Source organism: Nannospalax galili, unplaced genomic scaffold (genome assembly GCF_000622305.1).
Source record: "Nannospalax galili isolate Female #2095 unplaced genomic scaffold, S.galili_v1.0 scaffold25, whole genome shotgun sequence".
Classification (NCBI taxonomy): domain Eukaryota; kingdom Metazoa; phylum Chordata; class Mammalia; order Rodentia; family Spalacidae; genus Nannospalax; species Nannospalax galili.
This window is the reverse complement of record NW_008355642.1, coordinates 4170357-4196309: the sequence shown is the minus strand read 5'-3', so window position 1 is coordinate 4196309 and position 25953 is coordinate 4170357. Positions and strand designations below refer to the sequence as shown.

The window sequence follows — 25953 nt, the reverse complement described above, 5'->3', positions numbered from 1 at the left end:
TTAAATAATAGGATTTGGGGAGGTCCCATAGGGAGTGAGTGTTAATGGTAAAAGGAGTTAAGGCCTGAGCTCGGGGTATGACAACTTCAGGGGTAGAAAAGCAGGAGAAGGAAGCAACGGAGCCTGAGGAACAGGCAGTGAGATGATGGGAGAATAAAGAATATATGGTGTTGTGAAAGCCAGACTCTAAGTGAGCTAACATTGCTGGTTAAGGGAGGCCTGTCCAACAGTAAGGTTTGAGCTTGAACCTGATGACACATTAAAGCTCTGGAAAAATATTAACCAATGCAACACAGATCACAAACATACTTAAGTACTGGAACAAACATAATTCAGAAGTTACCAAATTGATGAAAGCAGAAAGAAGAATAAAAAGTATCAGGGGCATGCCATTTCTCCATATTGCGAACACGTTTATTGTGAACATGTTTATTTTGAACCACTCTCTCTTAAGCAGTCTACAGAGCCAGTTCACTACTAGGGTTTTAGAACAATGTCCTATTGACAAGTCCATGCCAAAAGTGCCTTTTTTCTCACCATCCTGCTAAGAGCTGCTTGGTTAGAAAAGTCTTTGGTCAACCTCTGGATTTCAGACAACTAGCTGTTTCTTTTGAGAGCAGTATGAAGGTCCTCTTATGCAATGATTCACTTGTACAACAGAATCACCCTTCTGTGATTTTTTTCCTTCTTGAACAGACTGGCCTCTGTGCTGTTCTCTGTAGAAAGTATCTGGAGCCACTCCCTCCCCCTTACATTCTTAGCTGGAAAAAAATAGCCTATGAGCTGTCCCTTTCATACTGTCGGCCTGTGGTGAGTCTGCCTCAGATTAATTCAATTAAACACCTCCAGCTGAATCTGTCAAGCGCCTTTTTTTTTTCATGGGCCAGATTCATTTTGTTAATAGGATCAACATATGCTATATGCAAAGGTAATCGTTAAATAATTATAAACAAATACTTTCATCACATACTCGCAGCCAATTTTGCATATCCTGTCACATACAAAACATTTACTTTAATAAATTTACAGTGAGCAATTTGCATAAAACCATTGAAAGTGGGGATATTTTCAAAGCAGATGCTTATGTGATGTGATTAGCAAAATCTCCTCATCCCCCATTCCCACCCACACAAGCCATTAGTCATTCCTTTGAATTAATATATTGAAGGCCTCTGTTAAAATTAAAATATTATCTTCTAATAGAGAGACAAATGAAGCTATTAACATTTAGCTTGACTTAGTTGATTGAATTCCGTAATCACTTAGCAAGGTCCTTTGTGAAAGGGATCCAGCAGCTGTTAAGTTTTGAGGAGGGAAAAGAAAGGTCCAGAACATTCACTAGGGAGGCAAGACAGGGTTACCGAGCTCTGTATAAAGTTCTGGTAAATCAGGGACTGTTTCTGAAACACTGGAAACTCAGGTGGAGTGGGGATTGCTAAGAGAGAAAGGATAGGATGGTTTCTAAAGGAAGAGAAAAGCCATTAAACGCAAATCTCCTCTATGTCAGTTCTACCACTAGCTAGCTTTGCTCAGGTACATCTCCAATGAAAGCGGTCATTCCTTTACATTTTAGAAAATTCTCCATTACTCTGTGGAGATCATATCACCTGAGACTGAAGAAGAATTCTTGGGGATCAACTGACCTCTCTCTCTCAATTCGGGACTAAACTTTTTTGGGGGGGGGAAGGCACACCTTAATTTTGGGGGGTTTTAAACTATCAAAGACATTCTCAGTGCAGAATAATGAGTTATGAAAAGATTTCCACAAATACCAACCTCAGTTCTAGGTTCACACTGTTTATGAGGTATCTCCAGGCTCTTCCATGCATTTACCAAGACATACATACGTATTTACATAAATGTAGTAATCTGTATGTGCTCTGTATACTTCCCCTTTTATCATTTTTTAATTTCGCTGTGGTAAAATACACATAACATGTAATTTTCCATTTCAACCATTCTTCAGTGCACAATTCAGTTGCATATGCTGTGCAGCATACTATTTTGAGAATTGAAAAAAAATCTCAGGCAACAACTGTGTTTGCTTTAAACAGTACCTCTTCATTTCTCCTTCATTGGCCCCTAGAAACCTCCACACTGCTTTCTCTGTTCCTTTCTGTTTAAAATTATTTCCGAAAAATCAACTTAAAATTTCAAGCAATACAAAATAACATATGCATCACTGAATGCTTTCTATGTTATAGTTTGTATCTGAAATGTTTTCCCCAAACTTATGTGTTGGAGGCTTGGTCCCCAGTATACTAGTGTTCAGAGGTAGGCTTTGGGAAGTAAGTTGAATCATGGAGGCTTTGACCTCATTGATGGATTTGTTCATTGATGGATTCTTGGCTTAAAGAACTATTAAAAAGTGCCTAAAACTATGAGGTGGGACCTGGTTGGAGAAAGTAAGTCACTGTATATGTATCCTCAAACTCTGGACTCCTCCTCCTTCCTTTTCTTCCCCCGCCCCACACATCTTTTCTTGAGACCAGCAACTTTGCTCCTCCACATAGTCCCCATTAAGATTTTCTGCTTCATCACCATAGGCTCCGAAACAAAGGGACCAGTGACCCTAAAACTATGAGGTGGGACCTGGTTGGAGAAAGTAAGTCACTGTATATGTATCCTCAAACTCTGGACTCCTCCTCCTTCCTTTTCTTCCCCCGCCCCACACATCTTTTCTTGAGACCAGCAACTTTGCTCCTCCACATAGTCCCCATTAAGATTTTCTGCTTCATCACCATAGGCTCCGAAACAAAGGGACCAGGGACAGGCTATAAATTCTGAAATCATGAGCCAAAGTAAATTTTTCCTCCTACATTGTTTCTTAGATTTTTGTTGCAGTGACAGAAAGCTGAGTAAGATTCTGTCCTTTCTATGATGGAGCTATAGGCAACCAGCATGACAAATTTCTTGGATATCTTTACAGAATAGTTTATATATACAAACATATACAAACATGCCTCCTCCCTTTTCACACAAGTAGTCACAGATCACACATAGTTCTGCACTTACCTTTGTTTACTGAGTAAAATCTTAGGTCTCTCAGCAGGCAAGTTGATTCCAGACCAATGTATTCATAGATGCACACAAACCATATGTACACATATCATTATTTTTAATGTTGACATATTTACTAAGTCTGTTATGTCAGTCAGCAGAGTTTTGGCTTACTAACTTAAAAACATTTAAGATTTATTTTTTGTGTGTATATACGAATGTTTTGTCTGTATGTATGTAAGTGCAGCACAGGTGTGCAGTGCCCATGGAGGCCAGAAGAGGGTGTCAGATGCCCTGGAACTGGAGTTAATGGATTCTGGGCAATGACCCCTGGTCTTCTGGAAGAACAGGAAGTGCTCTTATCCTAAGTCATCTTTCCAGCTCCAAGAATTACTAATTTAAAAACTATATCCAATGTTTCATTGTGTCAAAAGTCACATGACATAGAATTTACCCTTCCCACCATTACCAAATATACAGTACCATCTTTTCAACCATGTGAGACAAATCCCCAGAACTTTCCTTATCATTTTGTTTTGCATTTTTCTTGATGATTAGTGACGTTGGGCATCTTATTGTTCATTTGTTGGTCATTTGTTTATCTTCTTTTGAGAAATGTTCAAGTTCTTTGCCCATTTTAAAATACAGGGAATTTTTGTTATTGAGCTGTAGAACTTCTTTTTATATTTTAGATATTACACCCTTATCAGATGTGGTTTGCAAATATTTTCTCCCATTCTGTAGGCTGCCTTTAACTCTGTTGATTGTGTCCTTTGCTGTGTAGATGTTAATTTTTATGCAGACTCATTTGTTTATTTTTGCTTTTGGTGTCTGTGCTTTTGGTATAACACATTAACTTTCTGTACAAAGTTGTACTTTGATTAAGGTAGTGTGGTTGTGATTTTGCCTTCATTTCCAACTCAGTGCTCTCCAGCACATTGTTTAATAGGGGTGTTGGCTGATTACTATTGGTTCCCTGACAGGATACACCCAGTGCTACCTTAATTTTTCTGGATCTGTTGCCAAGCACAGTAATGGGAGGCCCACGTGAGAAGGGTTGTTTTCTGGTTTCTGTTTCTTCTCCTTTTTGCTCGCTGTTACAAATAGTCTCCTCTGGGGCTGCCTCCTTCTCCCAACCACCTTGTGAGTGGGGCGGTGGTCTTTGAGCCAATGACAGGTCAGCAGGCAGGCTGATTCCAGACCAATGGGAGGCTCCAGGGTTCCAAATGGACCAATCAGCTTATTAGGGACACTGAATACCTGGATAGCTAGCCTCTGCCCCATTGTCCTCTTAGTAATGACCCTCTTGTTTGTTGGTCAAGGATTTGAAGGTGCAAAACCAAACCAAACAAAAGCCTTACCCGCCCTCTCACTTTTAGTGGCTTTAATCCATCTGAACAACTTGTGTCCAAGGCCAATAGGACATAGCCATTCTCCCTTTGTAAAAAAGAGAGAGGGGTTGGGTTTCCTTCAATTGTCTGCCTTTTTCTGCCTCCTCCACTATTTTTATTTTACTCTATAGTTAACTTTGCATAAAGCAGCTTCACCAGGAGGACCTGTGCAGAGGATCCAGGCACACTCTTCTCATTGGCGGGTGCCACGGCCTTTCCCTTGCTCTAATCTGGGGGCTTGTGAGGCTAGTGGGGTCGTAGGTGGAAGAAGAGTTTGGCCATACTCTTCCTTCTGCATTTTACACATACTCTGCTCGCTCGCTCTCTTACACACACACACACACACACACACACACACACACACACACACAAGCCTGCCCGCCAGCCCTCCAGGTTCCCTCTCCCTGTGTCTTCTTTCAAGATGACAGGGCGCTGGAGAAAAGGCTGCGGGAATCAGCTGGTAGGTACAGTAGTAATCCGAACCCCACCCACCCACTGCCTTTGCTTGCTCAGGTTTCTCCGGTCACTCCTGCCAGGGTAGAAAACACGTAAACGCGCCTCCAGAGGAGGGGCTGGGGGAGCTGGGAGTGGCGGGGGCGGCAGAAGGTGAGCCTAGGAAGGTGGCCTCGCGCCTCTTCTGCGGGGGCCCCTCCCAGTGCTCCCTTGGGGTGCTAGCCTCGGCTTTGCTTTGCCCCCACTCCACCCTCCTTTCCAAGGGATTGCCTTTTTTTTTTTTTTTTTTTTCCTCTGCGGCGGCGGAAATGACAGTGTGGTGCTGCGGTGGTGTCATGGTGCTGCCTCTGGACTGCGGGGCGAAAACTCTTTAAGTTTAGCCCGGGAGACCCAGCCGCGGTGGCGTGGCGGTCGCCGTGCTGTCCCCTGAGGGGCGCGCGGGCTGGCGGATCCCGGCTGCTGCGCCGCGGCAGCGGCGGCTGAGGCGGCAGCGAAGGCGGGCGGCGGCCTAGAGTGGTGGCGGCGGCGACAGCGGCCCGGGAGCTCGCGCTGGAGCCGGAGCCCGAGCCGGCTTGCTGTGGAGGCCGGCGAGTGCCCGGCGCTCCTGGGCGAGCGTAGGAGATGGCTGGCAGCTCGGAACAATATGGGTAAAACGCGCCCCCTCGCCGCGGCCCCGGGGTCGAGCATCGCCACCCGCGCAGGGCTCCGCCCGGGCTCCTGCTGCTCCTCAGGTGCCGCCCGGGCCGAGGGCACCCGAGCGAGAAGGGAACGGGTGACCGGGATCCGCGGGGCTCCAGGCGGCGGCGGCGGTGGCAGGGCCCGGGCTCCCTGTCACGCTGCGGTGGCCTCGGTTCCCGCCGCTGCCCTCCTGAGATGCAGTTTGCACTCCCGGGTCGCTGAAGGGAGCGGCCTGAGGCCTTGCGCTGGGCCGGCGGAGCTGGGGACGCAGAGGAGCAGCTCTCCTGGCGCCCAGCGCGAGTCTGGGAAACAACATTGCCGCCTTCCCACGCTCCCGCAGTCGCCGTCCTCGGCCCGGGCGGCGCCCCCAGCTCGGTCTGCTTAGCCCGGCTGGCACTGCAGCCTGCGAGGCTGTGGACACCCCGCTGGCCCCAGGAGCTCTGGAGAAACTTAATCCCCCCCCCTTTTTTTTTCTGTGGAGCGATCTTCAAATCTCTATCTGGGTGGGTCCTTATTTCTGGCCTAACTGTGAAACCAGCGCTGTGGGGGAGAGGGAAAACTTGTGTGTCCCCAGGACACACTGAGACTGAATTAGGGAAATATGGGGTTTTTCCACTTCTGGTTTGTGAGAATTAAGTAAATAACGGCAGAGCAGATTTACTGTAACATTACTGGCATTGATCTGGTTTAGGTTACTTCTCACTTCGTGTGCAGCTATTTTTTTTTTTTTTTTTTCCCGGAGGCATTTCTACTTAGAGCAGGAAATTAGGATCCTGGGGATGGTTGGGCTCCACACTTTCGCTCTCTCTTCCACACTCTTCTTATGTGCGGTCACTATTACTCCACTTATTTCTGCCTCACAACATTTGCCCACCCAAAATTCTCCGTAGAGCCCCTCCAACTTCAGCGTTTCCCTATCAACCACTGTAGCCCAGCAAGGCACCTTCTGGATTCTCAGCTACTTTGCCTTTTTGAGGATTTCTGAATGTGGGGCTGGTTGAAAGGCACTGGTTGTGTGTCTCTGAGGAGTATTTATGAAGGAATACATTGGAAATTGTAATGATAGACAAGTATTGTGTGGGGATTAATTTGTCCAATACTCATGTTGGAGGATAAGGGTTGACTGAACTCAAATCAGTTCTCTTTACAGTTTCCAATGGAAAGTGGGGTTGCCAAATACAGTTCATATCCCCCCCCCCCTTTTTTTTCCCCTTCTACTTTGGGACCTTTTGCTCTACTGTAGAGTACCATTCCCCCATACATACCTTTCTACCCCCTCCCCACTTGTCACAGCCCTGAGGGAGAAGCAATCTGCTATTTTTATATATTCCTGCTCAATCAATTAACTTAATACAGACTCATAATGTGAATTACATTTCTCCTGATTGTTCTTCACAACTTGATTCATGTGGTTGAAATACTAGTCTAGGAGCCAAGAAGATCAAAGAGTTCATCCTAAGTCTGATGCTGCTGTGGCTTCACCATGGGCTTTCCATATTTGTATTGCCTTTCTTTCATAGTTGGTGCTCTTGTATAAAAGACATAATGTTGTGTACTAGGCTTGGTCCTTTGAAAAAGATCTCATAAACCCTCAGCATTATACTTTTCAAAGAAAGCACTTCATTTACCCTTTATTGGGGTTATTGGATTGACTGGGTGTATAAGTAGTGACACTAGTTTACAGAATCCTCAATTTGTCATTATTATTCATCCCCCTTGGGATTCCAGTGTATCATTGTATCTGGATCTTATGTCAGTTCATTTCACCTAATGCATGCAACTGAATGAATATATATGTAGGTGCAGAGAACAATGGTGATTATTTTAAGTTGAGCCATAAATCAGATTATATTGATCTTTAATCTAACAATCTGAGTCAGACTCATTGAATACATAATCTCACCCGTATTTAGCCTATATGGGGGCAGTTGGCTAATGCCTAATTTAAAAAATGGCATAGATAATTTTAGGTCTGGCTGTATAGACATGATTAACAACTGGCAACAGTGAGTCAATGTCTTTTAAGCACCTTTAATGTGCAGAGGCCTGTGCTGGTTGGGATGAGGCCCCAGACTTTACCCAGTATTTTGGGCTCATGCTTGTTCTATCCTAAATGGTCTATTTGTAGATCCAGGCTAGGAAGAGGGGGAAAGGTGATGTGTGGAGTAGGGAGAGAGGCTAGGGGCCATAGCGGGCTGCCTCTCCTGTTCACTTCCCTGACTACTAGGATTCTCACCCACCATGTTGTATCTTGCAAGACCGCTTCTGGGAAGCACTGCTGCAAATAAGAGCGACTTCGTTGCTTCACAAACATATCATCAAACAGCGCGAATTGATTTAGATAAAATTGGTTTAGTTGTTCCCTCCTATAAGAACAGTGCAACTTGCTCCAACTTGTAGATCTTAAAATAGTGCCAGTGGAGTCTCATAATTGCATCCAAATAGTGTTCTGAATACTGAACCTTTCCCATTCCCTCCTCCCATAAAACCTGCTGACACCACAACAATTAAGAAGGAAACTATAGACGGAGTGTGTCTTTACCACTCAGCAAACCTTATTGGCTTGATGAAGAGGAAAGAATGGTGTCTCTCAATTAGGTCCCTTAGGACTCAATTTTTCCCTTTACGAACAAGGATGTAGAGCCCTGAAAGACAGAAACAGGGCTGAGGCATAAAATATGTCTCAAATGGTTGTTCTTAGAGATGCTGCTTGGCCCCGAGTGTCTGTCGTTCAATCTTTATAGGTCTTCCTAAATTTCAAGGTGTTAGGCATGGGACTCAGCTGCTACAGGAGATAGGATGGTGTTCCATTTCCATTTAGAGTTGACTTTTCATTCTGTTCTGTGTAAAAGAAAGCTCTGTGTCTATAACCTGCCTTCTTAAGCTGAATGTCCCAACTTGGAACATTGCATCATCAAAATAAGAGGTGTAACATGTTCATACTGGCTATAACACAGTTCAAGAGGGCTTAAATATAGTCACTTAATTTTTTTCATATATTTTTTGCTCTCTGTTTGTGTGTGTACACACGCCGCCATGCAAATGTGCAGGTAAGAGGACAGCTTGTTGGAGTCAGTTCTCTCCTATGATTTGGATCTGGGGATCAAACTGAAGTCATCAGTTTCAGCAACAAGCACTTTTACTTGCTGAGCCATCCCACTGTCCCTAAATATAGTCACGTTTTGAAATTTTGGTACAAAGGCAGTATTGTTTTAGTGTGTCTATTGCCAGACTCTCAACAAATGTGTTCGTCACTGGGCAGTATACAGAAGAGGCTAGAAAAGTGCATCTCAGTGCATTGGGTCATACAACCAAATAAGAGGATCAGATAGATGAGTGGAGAAAAGAAAATCCTACTTAAGTCAGTCATCTGCCCTTTGCAGTCTGCTAGTTTCCCTTTACTTCCTTTCCCTCGAAGGGTCAGTACATGTCTCTATCAATTTTCATGTCTCAAAGCTCTGATGAAAGTTTTCTATGGACTGTAGAGTTCTCTGTTCTGTGGATCTTTCTCTCTGTTACTTTTTCATCTTTTTAATTCCTCATGATCATAAGCATACGACATTTTTGATAGTCAAACTTCCAGATCCTGTATTTTTTCCCTAGAAATCTTATAAGCTTATGAAACTGTTGGATGGCATACAATATAAATTAAATGTGTTAGAGGGATGTTGAATAATGTGACAATGTTCCACCCGGGGTTGGCCTGACTACACACTAGGATATTGGTTCAGTCTAACTGGGCTAGCAAAGTGTCATTTGTAAGAGTTAGCCTACTTGAATTCTTGTCTCTCTGCAGTGCTCTGACTGCGTGACCTTGGGCTTTGTCTCAGCCTCTTTCCGCAGGTCAGGCTCCTTTGCTCGATGAACAGTATCCCCAGGCTCTGGATTATCCTCTTACAGAGACCAGATGATCTGATAACAAACCGAAATCCCAATATTTGCAATTTTCTCTGATAGGAACATAACGGGTAGGCACGGCAGACAAGCGAATTCAGGAGAGTAACGTGTGTTAATGTATACAGATATAAAAATGGTTTATAGTCCAGAATCCTCTATCGTTTTGCCTATAGGCTTTTGTTCAGTGTTGCTAGGATCCATGTAGTTCCTGTGAGAGTAGAAGCTTGGTTTCAAATAGGCCTCTGTTCTCTGTTCTTTGATTTTGACCTGAACTTGGGGTCCTCTCAGACTAAAATTCATAGATTGCCCTACATAAATATGTTTCCAGTTTTATTCAGTAGAGGTAGAAATGACTGCCCATCCAGGTGGACCACTGCATATTTGAACATTCACTGAACATTTAAGAATAGTTCATGGGGCTGGAGAGATGGCTCAGCGGTTAAGAACACTGGCTGTTCTTGCAGAAGACCCGGGTTCGAATCCTAGCACCCACATGGCAGCTAACAACTGTCCGTAACTCCAGTCCCAGGGGATCTGACAGCGTCTTCTGACCTCCGCGGGCATTGCACAACATGGGTGCACTTATCTACATGCAGGCAATACACGAATACACATAAAATAAAAATAATAAAATATTTTTTAAAAAAGAATAGTTCATTATGAAACAGACCCTTTCGAATGCAGTCTTAAAATGGATGAAAGTTTGTATTAGACTACATAAATAAGTTTGTTCTTCATTTGTTCCTCAGTCTTATAACCTTGCCAGGGTAATCTGCATTAAGATAAAAGTGCTATGAATCATACTTAGGATGTTTGTCGATCATCATAAATTACCTTGGCATATCCATTCCTAGGTTACTTTGATTAATCTTTTGAATTTGCAGTGGAATTAGGACTTTTGATTTTGATATTTTGATACTCATTTTAATGTTTATGACTAGTATATTGTATAAAGTATCCAAAAGGTTAGATTTAAGAGCTAATTGTTTAAACTAACATAGCATTAAATTCATGTACTACAAAATACTAAGTAGGCATTAATAACCTATTAGGCAGGAGCTGGATCTGGTTCTTTATATCAGTCAGTAATCAACCTCAAGGTCTTAGCTCTTTTGTGTGTGAACAAAGCCTAAGAGAAAACAGTAGACACAGTTCTTTCCCTAGAAGGACCGTGGCCTAAACAGGAAGACATATGAGCATCATAAACACCATAGTCAAACCTATGGCTTTTATGGGAACCTATGGAAACGTGTGATTGTCCTCGATTATGTTAATCATTTGTTTGGGATACATTTCCAAATGTTTTTTGACTTATAAAATAATAATGTGCTTTGTGTCTATCATATGTGAATGTGTGACACAAATAATTGTAGTTGTAGCCGGCTGTGGTGGAGCACACCTTTAATCCCAGCACTCAGAAGGCAGAGGCGAGCGGATCTCTATGAGTTCAAAGCCAGCCTGGTCTACATAGTGAGTTCCAGGCTAGCTGTGGATACAGGGAGATTCTAAGTTACGTAGTCATTGATTACCTACCTGACCCCCTTTGGGGGATTCTATTTTCAGTATTTATTACATTGGGTAAGAATTCTGTGCATAGGCTACCCTTTATGTTTTCAGATGACTTGTAACCCAGGCTGGTTTTGAACTCACTATGTACCTCAGACTGGCTTTGAACTTGTAATCCTCCTGCCTCAGCCTCCCCAAGTGCTGCGATTATAGCCATCATATACACCATTCATGGAGCTCCAGATGGTCTCTTCTGAACTTTAATAGGTCATTTGCTAATAGTGTCCTAAGATTTGGTTGTTTTCTTTCTCAGTTCCAAAGGTATTTTCATTGGTTTATGCTCACAATTGGTTCCCCTACCTTTTATTTGTGCACTGGAACATTCTTTATCACTTTCTTGAGTTAATGAGGTAAAACAATCTACATTTCACATTGACTTAAGCAGGGGACAGTCATACACTCTGCTTATTTATAGTTCCTTTGGTGATAATGCCAACCAGTGGCTGTCTTTTCCAGTTACACTTGAAAATTAGATTCATATTGGGACTGGAGAGATGGCTCAGTGGTAAAGAACACTGGATGCTCTTGCAGATCACTTGGGTTCAGTTCCCAGCACCACAGGGTGGCTAACAACTGTCTATAATTCCAGTTCCAGGGGATCTGATGCCCTCTTCTGGCCTTCATGGGCATTGCATGTACGTAGTGTACATGCAGGCAAAAGACTCCAATACATAAAAAAGAAATCAGTAAGATTCATGCTTTTAGGATTTAGTTTACAGAAATCTAAGGTTTCATTTTTGCACAGCAATAAGAGCTGTATAATAATAGGATAGGTTATTTGATCTGGAAATCATCTTAATGGATCATCTGCTGATTCTCATCCTAGTTGAACAGCATTTTCAGTTGAGGAAATATTAGACTAAGTCAGGGCTTATTTGCTCATCTCCCAACGAAGGGAGTTAGTTTCTAGTATTGTAAGGAAAATCTCATGGGAGATTAATGTTAATAGTCTGAAGAATATTCGCTTTAATTGTTTTTTTTTTTAAGCATAAAATGCTAGTCTAAGTCTCAATCTACAGCCCAGAGGTTAGGCTTGTTTTCACACTTAGGGATTTCCTAGGAAGAAAGGGGAAGAACTGTGACTCACCAGGAAGATAAGCTTCCAGAGCCATACTCAGCAGACCTGGAAGATGAAAACTAGATCACCATTAGCCATAGGAATAAGTGGGTATTTAATTATGTTCAAATGGCATTTGAAATAATAGGATTCTGCCAAGTGTAGATCATGCTTCCCTGTTGATCAGAGTTAGCTAATACTAAATTTGGAGGGCACCATTTAAATCTATTTTTGATCTTGTTAATGTAGAATGCATTATGTTTTAAATTTTTAATCACCTTCATTGACAAAGCCCCTCTTTTTAGGTAGAAGTAGTGGCTGATGACTGTAATGTCAGCACTTTGGGAGGCTGGGGCAAGAGGATTGTTTGAGGCTAGCCTAGGTTACACAATGAAACTGTGTCTCAAAAAAAGAAAAAAGAAACCCTCTGTGTTTCTGTACAGGCACAGAACATTCTGATACCTCGTCCATAAGCTGTCTTTAATTGAGGGTGATTTCTTCCTTTTTCTTCTCCTCCTCCTCCTCCTGCCCCCTTCTTCATCTTCTTCCTTCCCCTTCTTAAAGCTCAGCCTGTTGAGGGTACAGAACAAAGATAAACTATACAGGAACTATTATATATATATATATACTAAATTATTTGGATGGATGTATGCACGTGGGTATTCATTTATTTTTATTTATTGCTTATTTTATGTGTATGCATGTATTGTCTGCATGTATGTAAGTGCACCTGTGTCATGCAATGCCCAGGGAGGTCAGAAGAGGGCGTCAGATCCTCTGGAACTGTAGTTACAGACAATTGTTAGCTGCCATGTGGATGCTGGGATTCAAACTCAGGTCTTCTGCAAGAACAGCAAGCGTTCTAAACTGCTGAGCCATCTCCAGCCTGGGTATTTATTTCTTAATATGTCAATTGATTCTACCCTTCCAAGAATTTCATTAATGTACTTTTATGACAAATCGTTGTGTTTTCTGGAGAACTCTTGATGATTACCTATCATTTGGTCATAGCCTATCAAGGGCACATTCTTTTTTGAATTTAGCAACCTCTTAATTCTGCACACATCAGTGATTCAACACCTTTTTGAAGTTGCAATACTTGCTCGGTGTTTTATTTTATTATTTCCCTTTCTCTTGCTTAAAGTATCTTGTGAGGTAGGAATTAAATGTTTTTAGCAGTCACTTAAATTTTTTAAGTGAATAAAAACTTGGTTGGACTTGATAATTTTCTGATACTTTGTCATCATTGTAGATGTCTCAGGGCATTGCAAAAACTTAGGGAATCACTGACCTAGCAAAACAATTGAAAGAACTAAGGATGTAGGCCTGTAATCTCAGAGTTAGGAAGGTAGAGGCAGTAGAATCAGGAACTCAAGGTCATCCTCCGCTACATAATGAGTTCAAGACCAGTCTGGGATACGTAAGACCCTGTCTTAAAAAAAAGAAAGTAAGCAATTGAATAGAGTTTGTAAATGCTACAAACAGTTAATTACACCGTTGGCAATAAATTAATACAATATAATGGTAACTCTTTATAGTCTGGAGTTAGACCCCAGTTTGTACTTCCTATTAAAAATTGTAATATAGTTCACATACTGCAATATTCATCATTTTAAAGTATACAGTCCTATGGTTTCTAATATATTCACAAGCTTCTATAATAAATACTATCTAATTGCAGAACATTGTCATGATCCCAGGAAGAAACTCCATTCCTGTTTGTAGTTGCTCTCTCTCTTGCCTGCTCCCAGCCCTTGGCAGCTGTCATACTTTCCAATCCTATGAGTTTCCCTATTCTGGGAATTTCGTATAAAGGGAATCATACAATATGTCGCATTTTTGAACTGGGCTTCTTTTATTTTGAATAATATTATCAAGGATCATCCATGTTACAGCATCTATCAGTACTTCATTTCTTTTTATAGGTTTATCATATGGATAAACCACATTTTGATAATTCATGTATCAGATGATGAGCTTGGATTGTTTCCCTCTTGGCCACTATGAATGTCACTACTGTGAACATTTGTATGTATGAGTTTTTGAATGAGCACATTTTCAGTTCTTTTCAGTACATACCTGGGAATGCAATTGGTTGGTCATATGGTATCTCTACATTTAACTCTTGAGGAAGGGCCAAACCAATTCCAAAGCAGCTGCATCATTTTGTATGCTTACCAGCAGTGAATGAAAGCTTCAGTGTCCCCACATTCTGACAGACACTTGCTACTTTCTGGTTTTTGTTTGTCTTGTATTATTGTAGCTATCCCAATATGCTTGAAGTAAATTCTCAGTATGGTTTTGGTTTGAACTTCCTTAATGACTAAGGATATTTAGCATCTTTTCATGTGTTCATTGGCTACGTGTTTATCTTCTTTGAAATGGCCTTCATTTTTTTCTTTCTGTTGATGGTGCCGTTTAGAGTACTAAAGCTTTACGTTTTGATGAAGTACTATTTATTTGTATTTCTTGGTTACCTATGCTTTTGTTGTTATCTAAAAAACTTACCTAATCTAAGTTCCTGCAGATTTACATACAACTTTTTTTCAAGAGTTTTACAGTTTGAGCTTTTATATTTAGATGATCTTTTTCTTTCTTTTTTTCTTTTTGTTCTCTTTTTCTTTCATTCTTTGCTGGGCCTTTCTCACTATGTATCCCAGAACTGCCTCAAACTCATCATAGTCTTCCTGCCCCTAACTCCCAAGTGCTGGGATTATAAGCATGCACCACCATGCCTGGTTTGAGTTAATTTTTGTATGTGTTGTAGGTAGGGTTCCAACTTCAGTCTTGTGCATGTGGGGATGAAGTTTATTTGCTGAGATTATTCTTTCTCCATTGAATTATCTTGGATACTTTGTCAGGGATAATTTAGCTGCAAATATATGGGTTTATTTCTGGAGGTTTTTTCCCCCTAAGTTTGAATATTGACTTGGCTGCTTGCAAACAAGAATGACCATACACAGATTACTTTTTGTGATGATAGTACCTCTTTTTAGAAAACTGTGAAAGCGATAATTGGTCTTGGAAAGGTGCTTAGATAGTAGTGGAGGAATGGAAAATGGAGGGTATTTGAAAAAATGTTGAAACATTAGGAGTAACCAGAACAAGGAGCCCTCATAAATGAAAGATGAATAAATAAATGTTTGGAGAACTTGCAAAAATTATTCAGTCCCCCAAACTGGCTAAAGAAGTTATTGCATCATAATAAAATAAAGCAGAATAGAGTAACAGGCATGGTGGTGTATCCCTGTCATCCCACCATGTGGGAGGTGGAGGCAACAGGAGCGGATGATAGAGCTCAGCTTCAGCTATATGACAGTTTTGAGGTAAGCATGGGCTACATAAGACCCTGCCTCAAACAACCAAAACAGCCATAACAATAGCAATAACAAAATAGAAATGTTATTTGAACTATGAAACGACTTATTCTTTTTAAACATTTTTATTTATAATTTTTATTTTTTATGTGTATGTGTGTATTGCCTGCATGTAGGCAAGTGCAGCCGTGTCATGCAATGCTCGCAGAGGTCAGAAGAGGCTGTAGAATCCCCTGGGACTGGAGTTATGGACAGCAGACATGTGGTAGGTAAGTGCACCCACGTCGTGCAATGCCTGCGGAGGACAGAAGAGGCTGTAGAATCCCCTGGGACTGGAGTTATGGACAGTTGTTAGCAGCCATGTGGGTGCTGCAATTCGAACCTGGGTCTTCTGCAAGAACAACCAGTGTTCTTAACTGCTGAGCCATCTCTCCAGCCCCTAAATGACTTATTCTTTATAGAACTGAAAACAGTTAAGGTTGGTTACTTAAAAGGACTGACACTGGACTTTTCTGTTAAGGTCTTCAATAATCTTTTGAAAGCTATGAGAAATCTACTCTTTGTGTAATAAATTCATATGACAGGGCTTAGAGAGATGTTCAGTGGTTAAGAATACTTGCTATTCTTCCAGAGACTTGGGTTCGATTTCCAGCATCCATATGACAGCTAACAACTGTTCATAACTCCAGTACCAGGGGAGCCGATAACCTCTTCTGGTCTCTGTGGGGCATTGCATGTACATGGTGTACTTACATGTATGCAAGCAAAACACTCATACACATAAAATAAGTAAAATATTTTTTAAATGTGTATGACATTCACACACTCTGAAGACATTTGTAGGAGGTCCAGAAATCCTTAGTTAGAACCTCTATTTTGACCTTTTGTAAAGCAATCATGTCCCATAGCGTGTTTTCCCAAGCTTAATTTCACAGTGAAGTTCAAGCATCATATTGACTCAGGAACAAATTTGAGGGGTTCCAGTGAAATTGAAGAGGTTTTTTTTCTCTAAGAGAAGAATTTATATAACATTCTCCTAAGACAGGAGAGCTGTGGTACTTTAACTGATTTTTATACAGGGTCTCAACACATAGAGATGACTTACTTTAACCTTGTTTCAAGAGAAGAATTTATATGGCACTCTTCTAAGACAGGAGAACTGTGGTACTTTAGCTGATTTTTTTTTTGGTCTTTTTGAGACAGGGTCTCCCTGTAGCCACAGGTGTCCTGGAACTTACTATGTAGACCAGGCTGGCCTTGAACTCACAGAGATCCCCCTGCATCTGCCTCCCGAGTGCTGGGATTAAAGGCGTGTGGCACCACGCCCGGCTTAACTGATTTTTATACAGGTCTCAACACATAGAGATGACCTGGTTTCTGACCAATCCAGGTAGTTTCCAACACAGACACTTCATGCAGACATGAAGCTCTGAAAGAGGTTGTAAGAGAAATGAAATGTCAGAGATGGTCCTGGAGGAAAAAGAGAGGATTCTGGATGAAATCAGAATGAGATAGGCAGATTGTGAGGGCCGCAGAGAGACAGAAATAGAAGCAGAAACAGCCGATTAGAAACCCTCTTGGAAATAGTCAAGATAAACTTCAGTGAACGAGGTGAGATGATTAAAATAAAGGTGTAGGAGAAAGAGCACAGGCATTGGCATTAGACTGACTTCGGCGCTGGGTGTGTACTTCTGGTTGATTTACTAATGACTCTGAGCCTCACTTTCGTAACTATGTGATGCATATACTAATAATACCTTATTCAACGTCTTGAAGGAACTAAAGGAAATAATGTATATAAAGTGCTTACCATAGTACTTGGAAAACAGAGGTACTCAATAAATACTGTATCCCTTCTTACTTCTGGTTTGAGCAATACTCTATTAACCATTATTGAATACCTATTGTTTGCCAGGCACAATGCTGTGAATAAAAATACAAAATTATTGATACCCTCCAGGAGAAGAGAGAGTTAGTTTGAGACACAGATATGTAAATGAAATAATACAGAATGTTCTAGAAGTCACCACTGGTTGAAGAACACCTGGGTTGCTAGGCTTGGGTGATGACATTCATCAGACAGGGAAATTTAGAAGAGGAGTAGATTTTGTAAAGGTGGGTGATTGGGAAGGATGACTTCATTTATGGACATACTGAATTTGAGCATTTGATGGAAATCACATGAAACTATCTAAGGCAATATTCCCACATCGTGTGGAAGTTGTGATATTTCTTCTTTAAAGACATCTAATTCTAATAGTCATATACATACACATGCTTTAAAATGCTTGCAAATTATAAAATAAAAGTACCACATATCTCATTTTAAAAATAAATGTAGGTACGCAAACCTTTGAGCCTACTAAACTGACTGGGAGTGACTGCTTTTGTTCCAGTTTACTGCAGATTCCATTAAATAGCTGGTTAGTTCAGTCCGTTTTAAAGGGCTTGATTTAGAGCATCTTTTAGATATACATTTATTGTACTTCAGTACTAGATATAATCATACTCAGTATTTATGAATCCTGGGAGAGAACTACACAGTTATCAGTAGCCAATGACAGTGTCTGAAAAAATACCAGTATTAGAATCAAGTTTTAAAACCCCGATGAGGGTTTATAATGGTAGTGAGATGAACAAGAGCTGCTCAAAATCAAAAGATACCCTTTTCTTTTCTATTAACAGAATCAACAGTTTTAGTCATTAGGGCATGATTTATATTTTTCCTTAGTTAAGTCTAGCTTAGAATGTTTATATGTGAATTGTAACTAATGGAAGACCCATAACAGTATCTGTATGTTCCTCAGAAATGTCTGTGGGAGAATAGATGAGCTATCAAACTGGTTGGTTCTTACCAGTTTGGAGATGCCTTTTACTCCCTGGTACACATTAAAATGAAAGTTACAAGATCTGAAATTTTCTGACTGTTCACCTTGACAGTTTCTATCTAGATCTTGATTTGCATCTGATTATATTTTAGGAAGTAGCAAAAGATGCATAGATGAGCTTCATTTGTGCTAGTTGAGCAGGTATTTAACAATAAAACCAAACTGAAGCTGTCATTGATCAGCAATCGCTGCTGAGTAAGTCTAAAGTTGAAATTCTTCCTTATTAAACTCGATGAAATTTGGAGGATTTTCTGAAGGTGAGAGAAGAAAGTGAAAGTGCAAACTGTCATCTTTTGTCTCCAATAATTCAGTTTACTAGAAATGGGATGAAACAGAAATTTCCATGTGCGGTAATAGGAAGTAATTCAAGTTCGCACTATGAAGAAAAAAAAAAAAACACTTACTATCCTTCACTGAGAACTTCATTTTTCTAAAGCCCTCTGTCCTTTTTTCCTGTAGACTTTAGAATGGAAACATTTCAGGAAGCAGAAAGCTAGTTTGAAATACAGCTTTGTTTTCCTTCCTCTGGATGTAAAACAGGAGCAGCCCTTATATCTTGCCTTGAAGTGAAATAGAGAACAATATTGGAGAATAGTTTTGAGAAATTTGCAGGGCTCCAGCTCATCACAGTCCAGGAGAAGAGATGTCAGTGTAGAATATATGAGAGAATGGTCCATGCCAGTTGTATGAGCCAGAATGGTACTGTTAATCAGGAAACCAGGATTCTGAGGTGGTCCCTTGGTTCTATTTATTAGTGAAGAAAAATACACTCGCAATTGTCAAAAACAAGTTTTGAATAGAGTGGGTAGAGAAAGGCTTCTAGATTAATTCCCAAATAACTTTCCTATTGCTCAAGCATGCCTGGGGAGTCTATCACATCTAAAGCCTCCATTGGTTACAGTGTAATTATTCTACATCCACTTTTCCTTTGGAAATGCTAAATGACTCTTGCTTTGTATTGCTTGCAGGTGAAAGCCCAGCTCCTGTGGTTCTTAATGCCTCAGCAGGATTATTTTCACTAAAGATGGAAACACTGGAGTCTGAATTGACCTGTCCAATCTGCCTCGAGTTGTTCGAAGACCCCCTTCTGCTTCCTTGCGCTCATAGCCTGTGCTTCAGTTGTGCCCACCGCATCTTGGTCTCCAGCTGCAGCTCTGGTGAATCCATTGAACCCATTACTGCTTTTCAGTGTCCTACGTGCAGGTATGTTATTTCGCTGAACCACCGGGGCCTGGATGGTCTCAAGAGGAATGTGACCCTGCAGAACATTATTGATCGCTTCCAGAAGGCTTCAGTCAGTGGGCCCAATTCCCCAAGTGAGAGCCGTCGGGAGAGGACTTACAGACCCAGTTCCGCCATGTCTAGTGAGCGAATTGCTTGCCAGTTCTGTGAGCAGGATCCCCCAAGAGATGCGGTGAAAACATGCATCACCTGTGAGGTCTCCTACTGTGACCGTTGCTTAAGGGCCACACACCCCAATAAGAAACCTTTCACCAGCCATCGCTTGGTGGAGCCAGTTCCAGACACACATCTTCGAGGGATTACCTGCCTGGACCATGAGAATGAGAAAGTGAATATGTACTGTGTATCTGATGACCAATTGATCTGTGCCTTATGCAAACTGGTGGGTCGTCACCGAGACCATCAGGTCGCTTCCCTGAATGATCGATTTGAGAAATTAAAGGTAAGGCTTCTGGGGAATTTCCCTCATACAACTTTGATTTAGTACATAGCTCTATAGGTAGCAAACTCTCTAGTAAACTGGGTCACTTTTCCTACAGGACAAGTGAGTCAACTCCAAGTTGTTCCCATGAGGAATAAACTACTCACTGAAAGCTCTTCCTGGAACTTATTCCACCTGTTCCCTAGGCCTGCTTGCATTCATCTATTTCTGTACAATTCTAGGGAAAGTAAGCCCATGGTTCATTTAACTGCTAATCCATCTAGGGAAACAGCAGTCTCTCTCCTCTGGGACACATTACACATTACATATCTTTGCTATGATCTTACCACCTCTTCTTTTAAGTGTGTGAATGCCCGTGTAGGTGTACTGCAATTAGCATATGTGCTGATTTGCATATGTTAGGGTGTGCCTCAGTGTAGGTGTGGGTGGAAGTGTCTAAGTGTATCTGTGCAGATGAGAGATTTTTGTGGAGGACATCAGTATATGTTTGTGTTTGCATGCTTAGTACAAGGGTTGGGGATGTGGTTGAGTGGTAGAGCACTTGCCTAGCAAGTGCAAGTCCCTGGATTCTATCTCCAGCACTGCAAAAAGAAAAACAAAAGGCTAGTCAGTACAGTAGAGAAACAAATGCTTGTCCAGGGCCATTGCAAATTGCCATTGAGCACTTTCACTCAGAGCTAATTCTTAGCCTGCCTTGATAAAAGAAAACAAAACAAAAAATAAAGCAGTACACCACAAAATGGAGGTATAGTCAAATACCTGAACTAAAAATTTAAAATGAAAGCAATAAATATTTAACCTAGCATCAAATTTTGTGCCTGCGTTTGCTTATGTGGACCACAGGCTGGATAAAGCATTTGTTTGCAGTCTCCACCTTGAACATTGCAAATCTTTGGCTTGTGTTCAGTGGGCAGTTTTCTGAAGTTGTTGAATTAAATATCTATTTGCAAGTCTAGATGCCTAGTTTTCAAGTTTTATCTCACTCTCATGTTCACAAATGTCAGACCTAGCAAACTGTTTTATTCCTAATGCCTGCCTCCTATGTGGCATGATTTTTCTTTAAGAAGGAACCTACTAAAACTAAAATGTTTAAATGAATAGCAATATTATCATTCCCAAACAGGGCCTGTGCACATGAGCCAAGCCAGAAGAAAGGTCAGATAGCATAGCAGGAGGGCGAGAAGGCACTGGAGATTTTCATTTTGATATAATCTGGAAGTTTTATTATTCAAACTTATGTGAAAATTAAAAAGTTGGTGAGGGTAACTGTAAGATACATTTTCTGTTATGTAATTTTTTGCACATAGTATTGAGAGTGGTCACACTAACAATGGTTTGTGCCCTTTTTTGGTAATCATTGATATTTAATATGCAATCTCTTCTCAGACTTTTGGTTAAGATCAAGAATATATGTAATGAATATAAAAGTCAATGTCTATCTTTTGATTTTAAGTCAAGGTGAAACTTTCATTCGTGTTAGGACTGCAGAGGGGAAGGGAATGATATCATTGACTTAACCTCTTAGAATCATACAGTATTAGGCATTGGACCTGGTCTAGTTGAAGCTTTATTAAAGTTTCATAAACTGAGACTTTGAGATGTTAAGGGATATGGTCAAAGTTAACAGAACTGGTTAGTTATAGGAGGGCTGGAACCGAAACCTAGCCTGTAGACAGAGTCAATTATCTTTTCCACTGTAGTGTGTGACCACTAGGCTTTGGAGCTATGTTTTCCTTGCAAAATGTAATTTATAACTTAAATTTATGCTCCAGCAACTGCAGTTTTATGATACATATAGTATCACAGAAACGACATTATATAAACTTAGAGCTTCATGATGGCATAAGATGGGGGTAGTGTTGTAGGAAGAGTGGGGGATATGGAGAAGATGGAGTAATCTCTGCCAAATATATGCAGGTGTTAGGATCATAACAAATCATTGGCCTTGAGAAATATTCCAGAAAGAAATATCTGCATCCATATGTACTGTTGAGATAACAAAAAGGCTGAGTAGAGTAAGCCTATATCTATAGAACATTGGATATCTGAAAACATGAAAACATGGGGTGATTGATCAGGCATTTGGCATCATGCAGCTAGGGCCCTCATCTCTGGGGACAGGGGGAACAGAAAAGTATTTTATGAAAAGATACTTAATCTGTGACTAATCAGCAATTTTTGGAGAAAAAGAAGCTGTATTTTTTAAAATAGTTTCCCTTTAATTTTTTAAGAAATGTACAGAAAAGTCGGATTATAAATTAAGGGGAAACTATTTTTGCTCATTTTTGGAGACTGGAAATACATGAATCATTCCCAATTGTGTGGTTTGTTATGTTTTCTGGGACATCTTGGACTTTAGGGAGGAGAAGGAGGTGCTGCTTGTGTGTGTGTGTGTGTGTGTGTGTGAGAGAGAGAGAGAGAGAGAGAGAGAGAGAGAGAGAGAGAAACAGAGACAGAGAAACAGAGACAGAGACAGAGAAACAGTAAGAGAGAAAGAGACCAGGAGACAGTGTTTGGAGGAGTTCCTCCATATGGTGCCAAGTGGAAAAGAATATTAGTTTTCCATATTAAGCAGAGAAATCTGACTTTTACTGTCACATGTACACACTTCTTTTCATTAATTTAAATTAAAAATGCATTTAAGGTCACCCTTCTTGATTCCTTGATTCCTCCCTAACAAGAATGGGGAAAGGCAGCTGGCTGGCAGAAGCTGGGAGACCACTTAAGTATACTCTTCTGGCCAGAGAGGAACAGGAAGTCCTGTCAGAAAGGGGGAAAAAATGTTAGCACGCACACATGAGTTTATTTTTCTGCTCAGTAACTGATGCAATGTTTATTTTTGCTTTTTGACTCTGGGGCTTCGTTTTTGGCCTTTATAACTACGTTTAAGATTAGTGACCTGTAATATTGTTCAATGAAGAATAAAAAAAAATTACAGTATAGAAGAAAGGTCAGAGTGACCAGAAGCTAGCTTGGTTTTTGAGCATGTACTCAAAATGGAATTGAAGACTTGGGGATACTTCTATAATATTTCATGATCTTATTTGTTTTTGTCTATGTATATATAGGGTTGGGATGTAGGGCATACAACCTTCAGAAGGCTGTCTGTGGTTTGATTAATTATTCAGTGTCAAACAGCACTCATGTTCCTGACTGTGATATATATTTTAGTTCATTGTATATGCTTAATTTTTATAAAACTGCTTCACATTTCAGAATTTTCATTGTCGCACGAGTTCTTCTCCTTGTAAAAGACTGATGTTATTAAATGTTGACTTTATAAAAAGAGGCCAATTTCAGTAGCTCTTTCTAGCTGATAGACTTCAACCTCATATTTTAAGATCTGCTTTTATCTTTTAATGTTGTCTATTTACACTTTCCTCTCACAACTCTCAAACTTGCTACCTAGATCTATTCAGGTGAGCCTCCTAACTGGGTGCTAAATATCCTGTTTTTTTTTTTTTTTTAATATCCTGGGTTTTTTTTTTTTTTCAACTTTCACTAGTGCTCTCCCCTTGGCTTGTTTAGGAATTCTGCCTATGTTTAGAGCTCTCTAGTCAAACCCCAGAAGTCTATTCCAGCATGCCACAAGCACATCATAAATTCCTTGAGGCCAAACATAATGCCTTTTGGTTTCTTCCCGATCCTCCAGTACACATACATAGTATATCTTTAAGAAATCTAAATGAATTAAATCTTTATAATGATATGTTTTTCTATTTGTTTGGGTTTTTAGAAATATCTTTCTGAGTTTTGTGCATTTCATATAATAGATCTTAATCAAATTTAGACTCCCCTGCCCCATCCATGCTCCCTATACCCCTCGCCAGATTTCATGCATTCTGCCATATATGTTAAGTCTGTCTTGTCAAGCATTTGTACCCAGATGTCCCTTGGTATAAGTTCATTCACTGGAGTCTAATCAGCCTGTATAGAGTCACTCCCTTAAATAAGACCTACTTTCCCTCACCCAGCAGTAATCAGTTGCCAATAGTTCCTTGGCTAGGGTTGGGGCCTGCTGCTCATTTCCCTTGTTCGATGCTGAGTTTTTGTCTGATTGAGTCGGCATGGGTCTTAGGCATGCTGACACCATTGTTGCAAGTTAATATGAGCAAGTCCCCAGTAGCCTGAAAGCCTCTGTTTTCTTATGTTCCTGCACCAACCCTGGCTACTACAATCATGTTGCCCCCTCTTCTGCAATGGTCCTTGAGCCGTGGGTGGGTGAGGATTAATTTAGGAGTCCTGTTCAGGGACATGCACTCTGCAGTCTCTTATTCTCTAAAACTTAGCCAGTTGTGGCCTTCTGTGTGCATCACACTCTGTTGTATGAGGAAGCTTTGCTGGTAAGAGTTGAGGGCTGTATTAGCATTCTCTCTACCCAGTGTTCCGCCATGTTCCATAAGCCTTCGGTGTAGATATTACACTGTAAATATGTCACTTAGAGCTGGGCATCTTCCAGACACATATTCTCTATGTGTGACCAGTTGTGGGATTCTGTAATAGCCTCTATCTTTTGCAAAAAGGAAAGCTTCTTTGATGAGTGGTGTATAGTATGCTTGTCTATAAATATACGGATCCATATTTAGCATACAGTAAGAAATTTCATTTGTCTAGAGATATGCCAGAGACAGGGCTTATTCTAGAATCTATGGCCTTTCCAGTCATGTGTATTTGGCTAAATTTTCAATACCACCCATGAATTTCCTCCTATTGAGAGGACTTTAAGTCCAATTAGATAGATGTTGATTACCCCTAGATAAAAGTACCACTACTATACTGAGTTTGTTGTGCCGGTCATTGTGTTCATTAGGACTTAGAGCTGGGTTAGTCCACTGATTGATTTTCTCTCTTAGCAGCTTGCATAGTATCCTCTAGAACTATGAGAACTAGTCTTAAGGGAGGAGGCTTCCAGGTCAGTTCTAGCTCCATTGCTCTAAGTCCTGTGTCCGAATTATGTCTTGTCTTCAGCAATGTGGTCTTATGCTCAGGGTCTGGGAGGTAATCAAGGGCTGTGGCAATAGCCTGTGTTATTTTAGGAGTCTCTTGGACTACCATGAGTAACAATTCTAGGGGAAGTTTCTCCTGTCTAACACTGTGTTTCTTGTTATATAGCCTTTAGGTATACATAAGCACTCAAATTCACATTTTGTATGTGTATTTTTGGGGGGAGGGGTGTTGTGTAACTACATTTCCCTCTGGCTGTTTACATCACCTAAGTTTTATTTTCTCTCTCCTCTCTTTCCCTGTCCAACTTCCCTCCTCCCTCCTCAGCTTAAGAACCCCCATTCCCCCCTTGATAATACCTGTCTCCTATTATCCCCCCGTCTTGAATTTCTTCTTCCCCTTTATGGGTTTGTTTGTTTGTTTGTTTGTTTGAGACAGGATCTTGCTTTGTAGGACAGATTTGCCTTGAACTCATGATCTTTCTGCCTCTATTTCCTGGGTACTAGGATTATAGGCATGAGCCACCATGCTTAGCTTCATAAGGATTTTTGAGGAAGAATACTAGTGCATATACCTTGATTTTCTTCTCATCTTAGTAGATATAAATCAGTCTCGCCATTATGAATACTTTAGAAGTCTGAAAAATGCCTCCAGTGAACTACCGACAATTTTTAAACCCAGAATGTTAGCAAAAGCATGGCCTGTCCTAAATTTTAAGTACCTATTCAGTTTGATTGCTGGATTTTCCAACTGCCTAACCCTATGGTGACATCTGTATAAATCAGATGTGATTATTATAATTCTCTTTGAGAGTGATGTCTTCACATTTCCATGCCCACAGCCTGCCAAAAATATAGCTGATGAAAACCAGGGGGAATAAAGGAATTTCCTGAAAAGGATAAACAAGCACATTTTCTTTTTCTCATTGCATTTCCACAAATTCATCACTACAAATAATTATTAAATAAAGTTACATTTACACATCAAAAATCTTGTTACAAAGTATCACCTGACATTAGAGTAAGCTTTTTCAATGGGAAAGTCACACACACACACACACACACACACACACACACAC

At 40.7% G+C, this 25953-nt stretch overlaps 1 protein-coding gene across 5 annotated transcripts in view; it reads left to right on the top strand.

Annotated features, from left to right (window-relative positions):
- The first annotated feature begins 4770 nt into the window (after positions 1 to 4770).
- The window catches only part of Mid2 (midline 2), a 117403-nt gene continuing 96220 nt past the window's right edge, over positions 4771 to 25953 (top strand). For 3 of the 5 annotated variants that reach the window (XM_029556039.1, XM_029556038.1, XM_029556037.1), the window contains exons 1-2: positions 5130 to 5575; positions 19216 to 19931. In XM_029556039.1, coding sequence (XP_029411899.1) covers positions 5488 to 5575; positions 19216 to 19931 — 804 coding nt within the window. In that variant the 5' untranslated portion in view covers positions 5130 to 5487. Of the gene's footprint in view, positions 4852 to 5129; positions 5576 to 19215; positions 19932 to 25953 lie in introns of those variants that run through there. The other 2 variants (XM_008852971.3, XM_008852969.3) reach the window with 2 other exon arrangements.